Source organism: Plasmodium berghei (assembly GCF_900002375.2).
Source record: "Plasmodium berghei ANKA genome assembly, contig: PbANKA_00_1, whole genome shotgun sequence".
Lineage (NCBI taxonomy): Eukaryota > Apicomplexa > Aconoidasida > Haemosporida > Plasmodiidae > Plasmodium > Plasmodium berghei.
In genome coordinates this window covers 19,686-37,930 of record NW_023259977.1, presented here as the reverse complement: position 1 = coordinate 37,930, position 18,245 = coordinate 19,686, and the positions used below count along the sequence as shown (strand labels likewise).

The following is an 18,245-nucleotide window of genomic DNA, read 5'->3' as shown; positions in this document are numbered from 1 at the left end:
AAATAATTATTACTAATAACATTCTACATATGTTTATTATAAAATTTTAAGGAATATTATAATGAATTTAAAAAATATATACTTATACATATGATTTAATATAGAACCTAAGCAACGCCCAAAAACATAAATACTGCACAAATATAAAAAATTAAGAAAGTTATTATTATTATAATCTTTAAAAGTATATAAATATTTATATATTTGTTTCTATATTATATACTACTGTTTTATTAAAATTATAGTATTTTCAAATTAATTATGTTACTTACATCTCTTTGCAAGTTACATAAATTTATATTATTTGTAATTAATATAGATAAATTTTAAAATAATTTTAATGTGTTAAATAACCTTATTTTTATTCCAATATACTTCAATTTAGAAATATACCTTATTTGGTAATTTTATAATATATTTTCCCATATTTTCTATTCTTTAAAACAATTAGCATTGAACCCGTATTTATAAGCCGAAATAAGTCTATGAATATAAATAGTTTTTAAAATAATACTTAGTAAATATTAAATATATAACATATAAATAAGTATTGATGCAAATTTTAAAGTATAATAGAAAACTATGGATATTAGGTTGTTATATTGCCTTTAAGAGGAGAGAGATAATATATATTTGCTCTTTTAATATATAAATTTATATAAATATTTGTTAACTGTTTTGCATTGCTCATTTTTATATTATATATTATATTGTTATAGTTATTAATGTATATACATTCAAATAATTTATTTAAAATTCTATATTATATTAATTCTATATGAAATAATCCTGTTTGTGATTAAAAAAATGATGATTCATTAAAAAATGATAATATAATACGCGTTAATATGGAATAATAAAATGACATTTAACATGAATTGAGGCTTTAACCCTTTCACCATTGATTCATATTTTTAGAATATAAAACTACAAATTCAAATTGAATCTTTAACAAAATATATAGCATTGATACCTTTATAATGTATTATTATGTGTCTTTCCGATAATATTAATACTTAATTATATGAAGCTTTCACAAAAAACAATATTTCAATATTAGTTATTAGTGAAATATTTTATTAGTTTATATGTATAGGCATATAATGATAACGCTATTATATTTATCATATTATTTATAATTATTAGAAAAAACTATAACATTAAATTTTATTAATATACTTATATTTTATTTTTTAACTATTTTAAAATATAATTTATTTATACCACAAAACTATAAAACTTAAAAATTAATAGTGATTAATCTATTATTATACCTTATGATAAATAAATTATGCCGCACAAATCAACTTTTATTAGTACTAATTAATTATAATATAAATGGAAAATACAAAAAGATAATAACTACAATTAAAACTTAAAAAAATGTTAGAAGCATAACAATATTTTATAGACTATGTTACATTGTCGATTTTCGATCAATATTTCATGGATCTATATTTTATGAATATCTATTATTACAGTTCAGTTGGGTAATACGATTTAAATCAAAATAAATATGTTATAAATCATATGTTTTATTAAATAAAATGTTTCATCAAATAAAAAAACATATTATGATATCCATAATTCAATATAGCTATGGATTTTCAAGGTTTATATAATAGGCAATTATAATATTCCATAATACGGGTTCATATATAGTCAATATAGACATTTTTTTTAATCATATTAAATCGGCATGAACACTCAATTATATATAACTTATGAAAAAATATGATGTGACCCTTTTCATATTAATACAAGTACCCCTTTGGGGGTGCATTTTTGAATTTCATATCGATATTAAACATACGGATATAATATATATGTTTAATTAGTGTTCAAATTATAAAAAATTAAATGCAATGTAATACTTAACCCTATCCCGAATATGGGATCCACAAACATAATCCTGGCCCACAACATAAAAACTATATAAAAATTATGGTAAAAAATTACTTCGAAATAGACAATTTCTTAACATATATCAATCATTATTACTATTCCTGAAATAGTCACTCTCTTCGAATCATATATTAATGATTCATTCTCTTCTTTGTATTTTTTATTTTTTCTCTTAAATGTTGTTTTTGAGCTCGTTTCCGAAGTCCAAATAACGAATACTAATATAAAACGTTAAGAAACATATGATATTTTTGTTAAAGTTTGCACATATATAATGATAATTATTTTTAAATTTCTTATTATTTACCTTATAAGAAATTCCCAACAAAAATGCTATTGCACCAAATATCGATAAAACTGTAAATAATTTGTTTCCTATCGACGAACTTGATGACGTATCTTCAGAAAATTGTCCAGAAATTTGTTCAGAGTTATCTTTAGAACTTTGCACATGATCTTGTGTTGTTTTTTTCTCTGGAAGGGATGGAATATTATCACGTTCCTTTTTTAAATTATTATAATCAGTTGATAAAGCAGACAATATTTGACTATGTGGGGCACCTTCATTATTATATATATTGTTTAGCTCTGTATATTTGTTAACAAAACTAGTAGCATTATTTGACAGTTTATCGTCTGTTTGATTCTGTGCAACATTACCATACATACTACATATTAATTTGGATGCATCATAAAATTTAGACAGATCTTCAATATTAATATTCAGCAAATCTTTTTGTTTCTCTATGAATTCATTAAAATTTGTATATCTACCAGAATCACTTATAAAATTACTATATTTACCACTATTTTTTACATGTTTAGTATAAAAATCGTTTATTTTGGTGAAATTTTGGTCTGTGATTTTATTTAATTTGTGACTTAACCATAAAATAATATATAGAAAAAATGGTTTAATATCATTTACATTATGACCTTTATTTGGGTATTTAGTAAAATATTGTTCAAGTAACCATAAAAATCCAATTGTAATTTTTTCGAGATCAGTATTGCAGTTTTCACTAGGGCAATAATTATCGAAATTTGTAATTTTTTTAAATTCAAAATTTGAGGTTCCGCCTAATTCAGCGGGTAAATGCATCCTCAAAACATCAAAGTTTGAACACTAAGGAACCATTTTAAAAAATGATAAAAATATGTATTAAGAAAATGATATTAAAATAAAAATTAATGAAGAATATAGGAAATATAATATTAAAAAATGTACATACTAGAGTATCATCCATTATGATGAATATAATTTATAATTTCTAAGTTAAGGGGGTATCATATTATATATATACTAAAATAGGTAATACAATTATTTAACCCTATATACAACAACTTTCTGTAAATAAAATTATTTTTATTATTCTTAATATAAATTTAAAGATAATATGGAACAATATATACTTTTATGGTAGTTAGATAAATTATCTTGTTTTGAGGATGTTTAATACATGTTTTATCATGTATATATATAATACAATTTTGCATAAGTTGTTATCCTTAATAACACTCATATGAGCATTATTATAAAAATGAATATACTTCTATAATGAATTTAAAATATATCTTCTTATACATATGCTTTAATATAGAACATAAACAATGCCCTGAAATTAAATACTGCACAAATATAAAAAATTAAAAAAGTTATTATTACTATAATCCTTAAAAGTATATAAATAATAATTTTTAAATTATATTAAATATTTATATAGTTATTTCTAATATTATATACCACTGTTTTATTTAATATAGATAAATTCTTATCCATTTTAATGAGTCCGATAACTTTATTTTTATTATTATATACTTCAATTTATAATTATACTTTATTGGGTGATTTTATAATATAGTTTGCACATCTTTTCCACGGTTTAAAACGACAATTAGCACTGGACCGCATTTATTAGCTATTTATATGTTTAAATAATCCTTTGAATGTAGATCGCTTTTAAAATAATATATAGTAAATGTTAAATATTAACACATAAATAACTATTAATGCAAATTTTAAAGTATAATAGAAAACCATGTTTAATTAGGTTGTTATATTGCCCTTCAAGAGGAGAGAGATAAGATATATTTGCTCTTTTAATATATAAATTTAGATAAATATTCGTTAACTGTTTTGCATTGTTCATTTTTATTTTATATATTATACTGCTATACTTATCAATGTATATACATTCAAATAATTATTAAAAATTCTATATTTTATTAATTTTATGATAAAACAGTGCTATTTTAAATTTAAAAATGATGATTCATTAAACAATGATAATATAATACATGCTAATATGGAATAATAAAAAAATATTTAACATTAATTGAGTCTTTAACCTTTTCTCTATCCGATTTTTTATAATATAAAACCACATATCCCAAAGTGGATCTTTAAAAAATATATAAAAACGATACCTTTATAATGTATTAGTATGTGTCTTTTCGAAAAAAATAATATTTAATTATATAAAGTTTTCGCAATAATACAATATTTCAACATTAATTATTGGTAGAGTATTTTACTAGTTTATATGTATAGGCATATAATAATGTTATTCTATTTATCATATTATTTATAATTATTAAAACAAACTATAACATGAAATTTTATTAATATACTTATATTTTAACTATTTTAAAAAATAATTTATTTATACCTCAAAATATAAAATTTAAAAAATAATAGTGATTAATCTATTATTACACCTTTATAGAAAATAAATTAATGTATATAAAGAAGCTTTTTTTAATACTAATTAATTTTAATACAAATGTAAAATACAAAAAGATAATAGTGACTACAATTACAACTTCAAAAAATGTTAGCAGCATAACAATCTTTTATAGACTATGCTGTATTGTCGATTCTCGATCGATATTTATGAATCTATATTTTATGACTACCTATCATATATTAGTAATATGTTTAATTAACAATAAAAATATACCCATTAACATGAAGGCATATTATAACGTAGAGGAATATTCAATATTAATCGAATTATAATTTATACTCTGATATATAAAATTATTATACTGTTCGGTTATAAAAATGCGATTTGAATCAAAATAAATATGATACAAATAATAAGTTTTACTAAATAAAATGTTTGATCAAATAAACAAATATATTATGTTATGCATAATTCAATATAGTTATTATTAACAAGTCTTATATAATAAATAATTATGATACATCATAATATGAATTAATATATGCAATATAGATATTTTATTTTAATCATATTAAATCGATATGAACACTAAATTATATATATTATAATTATGAAAAAATGTTATGTAACCCTTTTCATATTAGTAGCGTACCCATTTTTTGGCTGCATATTTAGGATTCAGCTCGAGATTAAACATACGGAATGAAATATATATTAAATTAGTGTTCAAATTATAAAAAAATAAATAAATATATAATACTTAGACCTAACCCAAATATGGGTTCCACAACGTAAAAACTATATAAAAATTATGAAAAATTACTCCTCAATAGGCAGTTTCTTAAAATATATAAACCATTATTACTATTCCTGAAATAGCCACTCTCTCTGATTCATATATTAATAATTCATTCTCTTCTTTATATTTTTTATTTTTTCTCTTAAATATTGTTTTTGGGCTCGTTTCCGACATCCAAATAACGAATACTAATATAAAACGTTAAGAAGCGTATGGTATTTTTGTTAATGCTTGTATATATATAATGAAAATAATTTTTTAATTCCTTATTATTTACCTTATAAGAAATTCCTAAAAAAAATGCTATTGCACCAAATATCGATAAAACTGTAAATAATTGGTTTCCTATCGACGAACTTGATGATGTAACTTCAGATGTTTGTGCAGAAGTTTGTACAGAAATAGTTTCAGAAGCTTGTTCAGGACCTTTTGTAGCATTTTTTGTTGTTTTTATCTTTGGAAGGATTGGAAAATTTCTACATTGAACATCTTTACATTCATTTTTTATATTATCATAATCAGTTGATAAAGTAGAAAATATTTTACTACGTACGGTACCTTTAATATTACAGTCATTGTTAAGGGTTGTATATTTGTTAACAAAATTATTCGCATTATTTGACAGGGTGGCGCCTTTTTCATTCTTTGCAACATTACCATACATACTACATATTAATTTGGATACATCATAAAATTTAGACAGATCTTCAATATTAATATTCAACAAATCTTTTCGTTCATCTATGAATTCCTTAAGATCTGTATATCTACTGGAATCACTTATAAAATTACTATATTTACCACTATTTTTTACATGTTCATTATAAAAATCGTTTATTGTGGTGGAATTGTGACCTGTTATTTGATTTAACTTGTGACTTAACCATAATATAATATATATAAAATATGCATTAGTATTATTTTCATTATGCTTTTTACTTACGGATGTAGAAAAACATTGTTCAAGTAACCATAAAAATCCAATTGTAATTTTTTCGAGATCATTATTGCAGTTTCCACTAGGGCAGTACTTATTGAAATTTGTAATTTGATTAAATTCATATCTTGTGGTTCCCCCTAATTCATCTGTTAAATAATACCTCAAAACATCAAAGTTTTGACACTAAGAAACCATTTAAAAAAAATGATAAAAATATGTATTAAGAAAATTATATTAAAATAAAAATTAATGAAGATTATAGGAAATATAATATAAACAAATGTACATACTAGAGTATCATCCATTATGATGAATATAATTTATAGTTTCTAAGTTAAGGAGATATCATATTATATATATACTAAAATAAGTAATACAATTATTTAACCCTATATACAACAACTTTCTGTAAATAAAATTATTTTTATTATTCTTAATATGAATTTAAAGATAATATGGAACAATATATACTTTTATGGTAGTTAGATAAATTATCTTGTTTTGGAGGGGTTTAATAAATGTTTTATCATGTATATATATAATACAATTTTGCATAAGTTGTTATCCTTAATAACACTCATATGAGCATTATTATAAAAATTAATATACTTTTATAATGAATTTAAAATATATCTTCTTATACATATGCTTTAATATAGAACATAAACAATATCCTGAAACTTAAATACTGCACAAATATAAAAAATTAAAAAAATTATTATTACTATATCCTTAAAAGTATATAAATAGTAATTTTTTAAATTATATTAAATATTTATATAGTTATTTCTAATATTATATACCACCATTTTATTTAATATAGATAAATTCTTATCCATTTTAATGAGTCCGATAACTTTATTTTTATTATTATATACTTCAATTTATAATTATACTTTATTGGGTGATTTTATAATATAGTTTGCACACCTTTTCCACGGTTTAAAACGACAATTAGCACTGAACCGCATTTATTAAACTATTTATAAGTTTAAATAAGTCTTTGCATGCATATTATTTTTAAAATAATGCTTAGTAAATATTAAATATTAACACATAAATAACTATTAATGCAAATTTTAAAGTATAATAAAAAACTATGTTTAATTAGGTTGCTATATTGCCCTTCAAGAGGAGAGAGATAAGATATATTTGCTCTTTTAATATATAAATTTAGATAAATATTCGTACATGTTCTACATAGTCATTTTTTATCTTATATATTATACTGCTATACTTATCAATGTATATACATTCAAATAATTTATTAAAAATTCTATATTTTATTAATTTTATGATAAAACAGTGCTATTTTAAATTTAAAAATGATGATTCATTAAACAATGATAATATAATATATGCTAATATGGAATAATAAAAAGATATTTAACATTAATTGAGTCTTTAACCTTTTCTCTATCCGATTTTTTATAATATAAAACAACATATCCCAAAATGGATCTTTAAAAAATATATAAAAATGATACCTTTATAATGTATTAGTATGTGTCTTTTCGAAAAAAAAATATTTAATTATATGAAGTTTTCGCAATAATACAATATTTCAATATTAATTATTCGTAGAGTATTTTACTAGTTTATATGTATAGGTATATAATAATAATGCATTGTACCTACCATATTATTTATAATTGTTAAAACAAAATATAATATTAAACTTTATTAATATGCTTATTTTTTTTCAAATAACTAATTATAATATATTTCCAGTTTATATATACCTCAAAAATATCAAATTAAAAAATTAATAGTGATTAATCTATTATTATACCTTATGATAAATTAATATATATATAAGTAGTTCTATCAATATAAATTAGACATTACCATAAATGTAAATTATTGAAATGAAAAAAGTGAGTATTATATATATTTATAATTTATAAATTTATTATAATATATCTATAGTGCATTTTTTATGTATTACTAAAATGTTAGATGCATAAAATGCCTTTTATAGACAACGTTGTGTTGTCGAATATCGATCGATATTTTATGATTATCTATTATATATTGGTAATGTGTTTAATTAATCTTAAAAACACGTATTAATATGAATAAATATTGTAGTGTAAACAGTTGTACCAAATGAATCTAATTATAATTTATACCTTCATATATAATAATATTATACTGTTCGGTTATAAAAATATGATTTGAATCAACATAAATATGATACTAATAAGTTTTACTAAATAAAATGTTTCATCAAATAAAGAAACATGTTGTGTTATACAAAATTTGATATAACCATAGATTAAAAAAATTTATATAATAGGAATTATGATATAGCATAATACGGCTTCATATATATATAGTCAATATCTATATTAATATACACAATATAGACATTTTTTTTAATCATGTTAAATCGGCATGAACACTCAATTATATATATTATAACTTATGAAAAAATGTGATGTAGCCCTTTTCATATTAATGGAAGAACCCCTTTGGGGTGCATGTTTGGTTTTCATCTCGATATTAAACGTACGGATATAATATATATATGTTTAATTAGTGTTCAAATTATGCAAAATTAAATGCAATGTAATACTTGACCCTAACCCGAATATGGGATCCACAAACATAACCCTGACCCACAACATAAAAACTATATAAAAATTATGCAAAAATTATTATCAAAATTTTGTTATTTTCAAATATAAAAATATCTAAAATATATTGATCGCTATTCTCGGGGTCATATATTAATTATCCAGTTTCTTCTTTATTTTTTAGCTTTTCTCTTAAATGATGTTTTCGAGATCGTTTTCGAGACTTAAATAATGAATACTAATATAAAAATTAAAAAAAAATGTATAATTTACTTGTATTCATAAATTACTTGGTGTTGAATATATTTTAATTGGATTATTATTTACCTTATATCCAATTCCTGAAAAAAATGCTATTGCACCAAATATCGATAAAACTGTAAATAATTTGTTTCCTATCGATGAACTTGATGATGCAACTTCAGAAATCTGTTCTAATTTTTGTATAGTTTGTACAGTTTGCTCAGGGATTTGTTCAGAAGTTTCTACAGTTTGTTCAGGAATTTGTTTAGAACTTTGTACATGAGGTTGTGTTGTTTTTATCTCTTGAAGGAGTGGAAAATCTTTACAATTAACACTACTACATTTCTTTTTAAAATTATCATAATCATTTGATAGTGTAGACAATAATTTATTATATGAGCTATTTCCAGTAATATTAGAATCTTCCTTAAGTTTTTTATATTTTTCAACAAATTCTTTAGCTTTTCCCGAATATTTATTGCAATTTGGACTTTTTTCATCAAATTCAATATAAATCATACATAATGTATTAAATGCATCATAAAATTTAGATATATCTTTAATATTCATATTTATTAAATCTTTTTTTTTATCTATAAGATCCTTATAATTTTTATACTCTGTAACATCGGTTATAGTATTTTTGTATTTATCATTATTTATATATGTAGTATAAAAATATTGTATATTGTTCATATTTCCTGCTTGTTCCTTTAGGTTTAACATATAACTTAACCACATGATAATGTATTCAACAATATTTATGTTATTTTTTGCAACAGAACTAAACACAGAAGAATCCTTAAAAAATGCATCAAACAAAAATAAACATCCAGCATTAATTTTTTCGAGGTTACTACTACATTTGTTATTAGTACAATACCCATTTAAAGTTGATTGATTCATAATAAATTGATAGTCTCCGTTTACTTCCAAATTATTGGAAAACGAATTCCTTAAAGCAAAGAACGTCCTACACTATGAAAGAGTTAAAAACAATTAATAAAAACGCGAATGATTGCAAATCTTATTAAAATAAAGTTTAATGATATTTATATGTAATATAATATCAACAAATGTAAAGGAAATTATTATTATTAAAAAATGCATATACTATTTTGTCATCCATTATAATGGGATTTTATTTTTTATTTGCAAATTGAGCAAAATCATGCTGTTTTATATGCACTGATCCAAATATGTGACGCGAATACCTTAACCCTATATATAGAAACTATCTATAGTTAAATATATTATAAAATTTTAAATAATTAAATTAATATAGAGTAATAAAATAATATTATTACTAAAGAAAAGTTACATTTATATTTATGATAATTAGCTAATTCACCTTAAATATAGGGTTATTCAATACACTTTTGATTAAATATAGATATGATGCATTTTATACAAAAAAAACTATTATTAATAAAATATGGTATAACTTTATTATAAAAATGGATATACTTATATAATTAATTTAAAGTATGTTTGAACATAAAAAATCTATAGCATCTTCTTTTTTAGTAAAACTTTTTCTAAAACATAAATACTGTATATATATAAAAAATAAAAAGTTCTATTATTACTATAATCCTTAAAAGTATATAAATAATCGTTTTTTTAAATATATTAAATTTTTATATGCTTTTTTCTTATAATATATAATATAGTCTAATCTAAAATTATAACATTTACAAAATAAGTTGCATTGTTACCTTTTTTAATTGCATATACATAATTTTAATATTATTTTTATTTAATATATATCAATTTCAATTATATTTAACATTTTCAATAACATTAGTTTTATTCATACGTACTTCAATTTAAAAATATACCTTGTTGGGTGATTTTATAATATATTTTGCACATATTTTCCTCGGTTTAAAACGATAATTAGCACTGAACCGCATTTACTATGTTATTTATAAGCTTAAATAAGTCTTTGAATGCACATTTTTTTTTAAATAATACTTAGTAAATATTAAATATATAACACATAAATAAGTATTAATGCAAATTTTAAAGTATAATAGAAAACTATTCTTAATTAAATTGTTATATTTACATTTTAGATAGGAGAGATAAGGGAAGTATGCTTTTTTAAGACAAGAATATAGCCATATAAGATTTATTTATTCTCATAGTTTAATTATATTTTATATTTTATACCATTAAAACTTTCAATTCATGTATACATTAAAAATAACTTATAATTATTACTTTTCTAAATATATAGTTTGATTTTATATTTTATAATAAACTATATTTAGTTTTTTGATGAAAAACAATATTTTTAAGACTATAGAATTATTAATATTATTTTTCTTGATAGTGTTAATTTTAATATTATCGCATTAAAGCCTACTTAAATAAATGTTATAATATTTCATTTAATCTTGTATGCATACAATTTTAATCTTATCATGCCTTTAATAATATATGTGATGAATTTATATCCATGTAGTGTATCAACTAGAAACATTATATTTATTCGTATTTAATACGTTTATCTATTGTTAATGCTATATCACTGTATATTACGACGGAATAATTTGTGCGCTTAATAAAAATACTTTAAATCAATGTATAATATTTCCTTGTTTCATAGTTTTTAAATTAAGTATTTTAGAACATATTATTTAGCAATAACAATATATTTGTGATTTTATATATATATAATAACCTAATAAAAATATTATTAATTCAAATTAAATTAATTATTACATACTTTTGTTATATACTTTGCATTAATATATAATTGTATATATTTCACAAAATTAACATATTTCTGTGCTTGGCCATTGATACAATATTATATATATTAGTACAATAACGTTAATTTTATATACCAAATTCTTTATAAGTATTATAACAAACTATAACATTAAATTTTATTAATATACTTATATTTTTCTTTTAACTATTTTAAAAATAATTTATTTGTGCCTCAAATCTTTAAAATTTAAAAATCAATAGTGATTAATCTAATACTATACCTTTATAGTAAATAAATTAATGTGTATAGAACTATCTCTATTATTGAATTTAAAACTTTAGCATAAAATGAAACTATATATAATCGAAAAATAAAAGGATAGTATGCCTATATCTATAATGTAATTTACTATTAATATGTATATTTTTATTGTGTTACTAAAAATGCTAGATACATAAAACATATTTTATATATATCGTTGTATTGTCGATTTTAGATCGATATACCATGCATCTATATTTTATGACTACCAATTCTATATTGGTAATATCTTTAATTAACAATAAAAATATTCCCATTAACCTGAAGCTATATTATAATGTAGATGATTATTCAAAACGAATCGAATTATAATTTATACCCTGATATATGAAATTACTATATAGTTCAATTTGATAACATTATTTAAATTAAATGAATATGATACAAATGATAAGTTTTACTAAATAAAATATTTCACCAAATAAAGAAATCCATTGTACATTATGATGTGGAAAATTCAATATAACTATGGATCAAGTCTTATATAATAGATAATAAGGGTTCTTATATATAGTTAGCCAAAAATTAGCAATAAAATATATAATTCGAAGTTATAATATTGCCACATTTAATATATACGAACGAATTAGATATAAGTATTATAACATATGGAAAATATGGTATGCAGTCCCTTTCATATGAACGTCTATGTCCCTTTGGGGGTGCATATTTAGGCTTCAGCTCGAGATTAAACATACGGAAATGGTAAATATATATATATATATATTCAACATTTACATACCAATAAATATTATCAAATTATAAAAAATTAAATTACAATATCCCCGAACCTTAACTCAAAACGAAAATTCAGTGAACAAAACTATAACCCATAATACATAACCTTGACCCATCAAATATGAACACCTCTTCAACAAGAATAATATAATTAAAAAATAAATTAATTATATATATATTTCTTGGCTTAACAACTTTATGTTTCAGCATTTTATTTATTTGTATTTTTTTTAATTTTATATATATTATGCTTTACTATTAAAAGGAAATTTATAATTTGTATTCATTTATAAAAAAGCATGGACGTCAATATTACTACCAATACACAATTTTTATAAAATTAAAAATTTTGCTATAAAAATGTTATTTAGTAAAATTTGTATTAAAAGTGATAAAAAAATCACAAAATGTGTGATTCTCATAATATAAATTTTAATATACTATTATTATGATGAGGTAAAAAAATATTGTTATTATTATAGTATTATTAATATATAAAATTAACTGAATTTCTCAGATTAAATTAAATTATTTTAATATTTAAAAATACAATACATGTTTTATATTAAAAACTATGCATTATCAAAAAAAAATTGTAAAAAAATGGAAAATATATCAAAACAATTATTTGAATATAATTACTAATGTAAATATATATAATTATATTAAAATAAATACATATTTTTATTTTAAATGATTGATTTTCTACTAGGCAACAACGTTTTTTTCTATTATATATAAATATATATGTAATTTCATATACAATGATATGTTTTATAAATTTTAAATTGAATTTAGTTAATTATAAAAATACAAAATTTGTATATTCATAATGCTATATGCTAAAAATATCATTTATATAATATAATTAAAGTTATTTATTTTTAGATATTATAATATTAATGAGATTGTGAATCATAATATTTTTGATATTCATTATTTATGAAACGTTCTGTTATTGACGTCGTCTTGTGATTGAATTATTTAAATAAAAAATATATTAAACTTATAAATCTATTAAAATCATACAAGTTTCTCGTTTAAATAATAATTTGTATTTTTTTAAAATAAATATTTGTTTTTTATACTTTATTGGAGAAAATTATTTGCTTCAACTTTAATATACATGTGCTATTTTTCGAATTGTTAATTTTTAATTAAAAAAAATACTAATATGTAATTTAACATATGTTTGTAAAGTTCAAAAATGAATAAATTTTATATTAAAATTTTTTTTTTTCTTATAAGCATCTTCGTATATGTGAATAATACATCCTTTGCAACTGAGCTTGATTCACCCGATGATTCTTTAGAACATTCTTTAAAGATGGGAATATTTATGAAAAATAATAATCTTATAACGGAACCAGCTTCAGACATAGATTTTCTAGTCAAATCAAATATATCCCAAATTGATTTGATAAAAACTGTCAAAAATAATGTTACCCCAGACAAAGAATATCTAGACTACATTACTCAAGACAAAGACTATTTAGATAATCTTATTCCAAACAAAGAATATCTAGACTACATTACTCAAGACAAAGACTATTTAGATAATCTTATTCCAAACAAAGAATATCTAGACTACATTACTCAAGACAAAGACTATTTAGATAATCTTATTCCAAACAAAGAATATCTAGACTACATTACTCAAGACAAAGACTATTTAGATAATCTTATTCCAAACAAAGAATATCTAGACTACATTACTCAAGACAAAGACTATTTAGATAATCTTATTCCAAACAAAGAATATCTAGACTACATTAATCAAGACAAAGACTATTTAGATAATCTTATTCCAAATAAAGATGCTCAAGGTAATTTTATTCTAGACAATGATGATCTAACCAAGCTTATTTCAAATAATTATAAGTAAAAAAATACGCTTATATAATATATCTACATATAATATAACTATACATATACGTGTACCATTATCGAAGTGTTAAATGCATATTCGCCCAAATAAGCATTTGCATGTCGATTTGATCATCAAAATACTATTTATAAATACATTTCGATTTGTTTATTTTATAAATTAAAAATAATTCCACTTTGATCAATAGAGTTTGAAAATCATGAAAATCGAGACTTACTATCGTGTACTGATTATGAAGAAGCTAAAAAAGCATCAGAAATTATGTGCGATGTTATAGATCGCTTAAAATATTATTGTAATTAAAATAGTAATTGCAGTTATTATGCATTCGAGGGAAAAGGATTTATAAGTTTTACGGACTATGGAGGTATAGACGTTGCAAAATTTTATCGTAAAATCCGCAATCCAAATAAGGTATAAATAACAAACATATTTTTTTATGTTGGGAAATTTAGTTTGAATAAAAAAATATAATTATTATTATATGAATATATTTTTTTTGTTGTCATTAGTGTAATCAAATAGTAAAAATGTTATATGAACCCAAGGATTTATATGGTTTCGGTTCCAATGATAGTAAAGGTATATAAAAAATAGTTAATTAAACAATTTAATATATGGTTATCACTTTTATGTTATATTTATTGTGTAATTATTCAATGTTTTATGCCACTATTTTTTTGTTTTGTTAAACTCCATAATATTTTAATTTGCATTTATATAAAATTATAGTTTTATTTATACCAAGAATTGTCCTCAAACACAATTCAAATTTGGTACTGATACAAAAATATAGCGTCACACCATTCCATAAATATAATTTTGGGTTATTTACAATAGCTGAAGTAAGAAGATCTTTTTTTCCTTCGTCTCGATATATATCATATTTTTCAAGTTATTACATACAATTTATTTAAATATATATTTATTCATTTTATAGGAATCGAATACAACATTTTTTGCCAATACATCGATAAATATAAATGACGAAACCAGTGCCAATAAAAAAAAGGGCAAAAAAGGTGTAAACTTGCTCAATGATCATATTGATTTTGACGATATTATTAGACAGATAGTATTAAAAAATATGTTTGCTAATTTTTTCGGATTTATTATCACAAAAGAATACGATCACGTTGGTGTTACCTATGTCGAATCCGTAACCAATATATAATTTTTAATATTATAATAATTACATTTCATTATTCATCAAAAATATATAATTTCTGTATAAATGTATATATGAATAATATATTATATTTGTCCTTGTAAATTGAAGTATTTCTTCCATGTATTTATCATTTTTTGTATTTTTCATAGAACCGACATGATAAATCCTATCCAAAAAATTATGATAAGATAAAACGTAGAGCACAAAATATGTTAAATTTAATGAACATATTGCTATATGGATTTAAAGGTTAAAACATATAACCCACGTAATAGCTTTTAACAATTTAATATTGGAATATTTATATTAACAAAATATGTTTAATTTTGTGGATGATATATAGTTTAAATTACTATAATTAACCATCACTTGTTCATCATATGAAAATTTATTTTGTATGTAAATGTTTCACATCATTTAATATAAAAATGTACTTATGAGTATTTCATTTCATGAACACTACAAATTTAACTATTATATTTTATGGAAAATGTTTTGACATGGTTATTCTTTCATATTAATATTTATAGTTTTTTAGGATAGAACATGATCAGTTTATAGTTCGTTTTTATATTTTAATTGATATATATATTAAAATACATTTTATAATGTGTAACACCTTTTGAATGTCCTGATATTATATATGTACAAATACATTTTAATAAATAATATTGTAATGCATGCTTTATAATAAACTATATTTAGTTTTATGATGAAAAACAATATTTTTAAGTAAACTATAGAATTATTAATATTATTTTGCTTGGTAATGTTAGTTTTAATATTACCACATTAAAGACATACTTCGTTGAAGGCTATAATATTTCATTTGATTTTTTGTGCATATAATTTTATTCTTATTACAAGTTTAATAATATATATAATTAATATATATCAACATATTCGAATCAAATTAATTTAATGATTTGTTCGTATTTAATACGTTTATCTATTGTTACTGCTATATCAATGTATAGTACGACGGAATAATTAGTCCGCTTAATGAAAATACTTTAAATCAATGTATAATATCTCCTTGTTTCATAGTTTTTAAATTAAGTATTTTAGAACATATTATTTAGCAATAACAATATATTTGTGATTTTATATATATATAGTAACATAATAAAAATATTATTAGTTAAAATTAATTATTTCATACCTTTTCTATATAATTTACATTAATATATATTTGTATATGCTTCCCAAATTTAACATATTTGTGTGTTTGGTCGTTGATACAATATTATATATATTAGTACAACAACGCTAATTTTATATACCAAATTGTTTATAAGTATTACAACATTAAATTTTATTAATATATTTATATTTTATTTTTTAACTATTTTAAATATATTTTTCCAATTATATATACCTCAAAAATATAATGTTTAAAAACTAATACTGATTAATATATTATTATACCTTTATAGTAAATAAATTAACATATAGAGAACTATTTATATCAATATAAATTATAATTTTAACATAAATGTAAATTGCTTATATGAAAAAAGTGAGTATTATATATATTTATAATTTATAAATTTATTATATATACATTTATAGTCTATTTTTTATGTATTACTAAAATGTTAGATGCATAAAATACCTTTTATAAATAACGTTGTATTGTCGAATATCGATCGATATTTTATGAATCTATATTTTATGAATCATGAATATTTATTATATATTGGTAATATGTTTAATTAATCTTAAAAACACATATTAATATGAATATATATTGTAGTGTAGACAATTGTACCAAATGAATATAATTATAATTTATACCTTCATATATAATAATATTATACTGTTCGGTTATAAAAATGCGATTTGAATCAACATAAATATGATACAAGTTGTAAGTTTTACTAAATAAAATGTTCATCAAATAAAGAAACATATTATAATATATATAATTCAATATAGCTCTGGGGTAACAAGCTTTATATAATAGGAAATTATGGTATTCCATAATACGACTTCATATATAGTCAATATCTATATTAATATATACAATATAGACATTTTTTTTAATCATATTAAATAGGCATGAACACTCAATTATATATATTATAATTTATGGAAAATATGTTATACAGCCCCTTTTACATTAATGGTTATATCCACTTTTGGGTTGCATATTTAGGCTTCAGCTCGAGATTAAACATACGGATATAGTATATATGTTTAATTAGTGTTCAAATTATACAAAATTAAATGCAATGTAATACTTAACTATA

The 18,245-nt window shown here is 20.5% G+C and overlaps 4 protein-coding genes across 4 annotated transcripts; 1 reads left to right on the top strand and 3 right to left on the bottom strand.

Moving 5' to 3' along the window:
* Positions 1 to 2,036: 2,036 nt before the first annotated feature.
* On the bottom strand, positions 2,037 to 3,152 carry PBANKA_0001201 (BIR protein; the record flags this gene model as incomplete). Its single annotated transcript, XM_034563716.1, has 3 exons — positions 2,037 to 2,123; positions 2,213 to 3,031; positions 3,138 to 3,152. 3 exons carry the CDS (start codon positions 3,150 to 3,152, stop codon positions 2,037 to 2,039), a joined length of 921 nt encoding a protein of 306 aa, XP_034424504.1.
* Positions 3,153 to 5,492: 2,340 nt separating this feature from the next.
* PBANKA_0001101 (BIR protein) lies at positions 5,493 to 6,636 on the bottom strand (the record flags this gene model as incomplete). The annotated part of the gene is made up of 3 exons (XM_034563715.1): positions 5,493 to 5,579; positions 5,669 to 6,514; positions 6,622 to 6,636. 3 exons carry the CDS (start codon positions 6,634 to 6,636, stop codon positions 5,493 to 5,495), a joined length of 948 nt encoding a protein of 315 aa, XP_034424503.1.
* A 2,431-nt stretch (positions 6,637 to 9,067) lies between these two features.
* Positions 9,068 to 10,282, bottom strand: PBANKA_0001001 (BIR protein; the record flags this gene model as incomplete). Its single annotated transcript, XM_034563714.1, has 3 exons — positions 9,068 to 9,148; positions 9,238 to 10,131; positions 10,268 to 10,282. 3 exons carry the CDS (start codon positions 10,280 to 10,282, stop codon positions 9,068 to 9,070), a joined length of 990 nt encoding a protein of 329 aa, XP_034424502.1.
* A 3,859-nt stretch (positions 10,283 to 14,141) lies between these two features.
* On the top strand, positions 14,142 to 16,247 carry PBANKA_0000901 (fam-a protein; the record flags this gene model as incomplete). The annotated part of the gene is made up of 6 exons (XM_034563713.1): positions 14,142 to 14,760; positions 15,010 to 15,092; positions 15,335 to 15,404; positions 15,555 to 15,667; positions 15,763 to 15,981; positions 16,143 to 16,247. 6 exons carry the CDS (start codon positions 14,142 to 14,144, stop codon positions 16,245 to 16,247), a joined length of 1,209 nt encoding a protein of 402 aa, XP_034424501.1.
* Between the last annotated feature and the right edge of the window lie 1,998 nt (positions 16,248 to 18,245).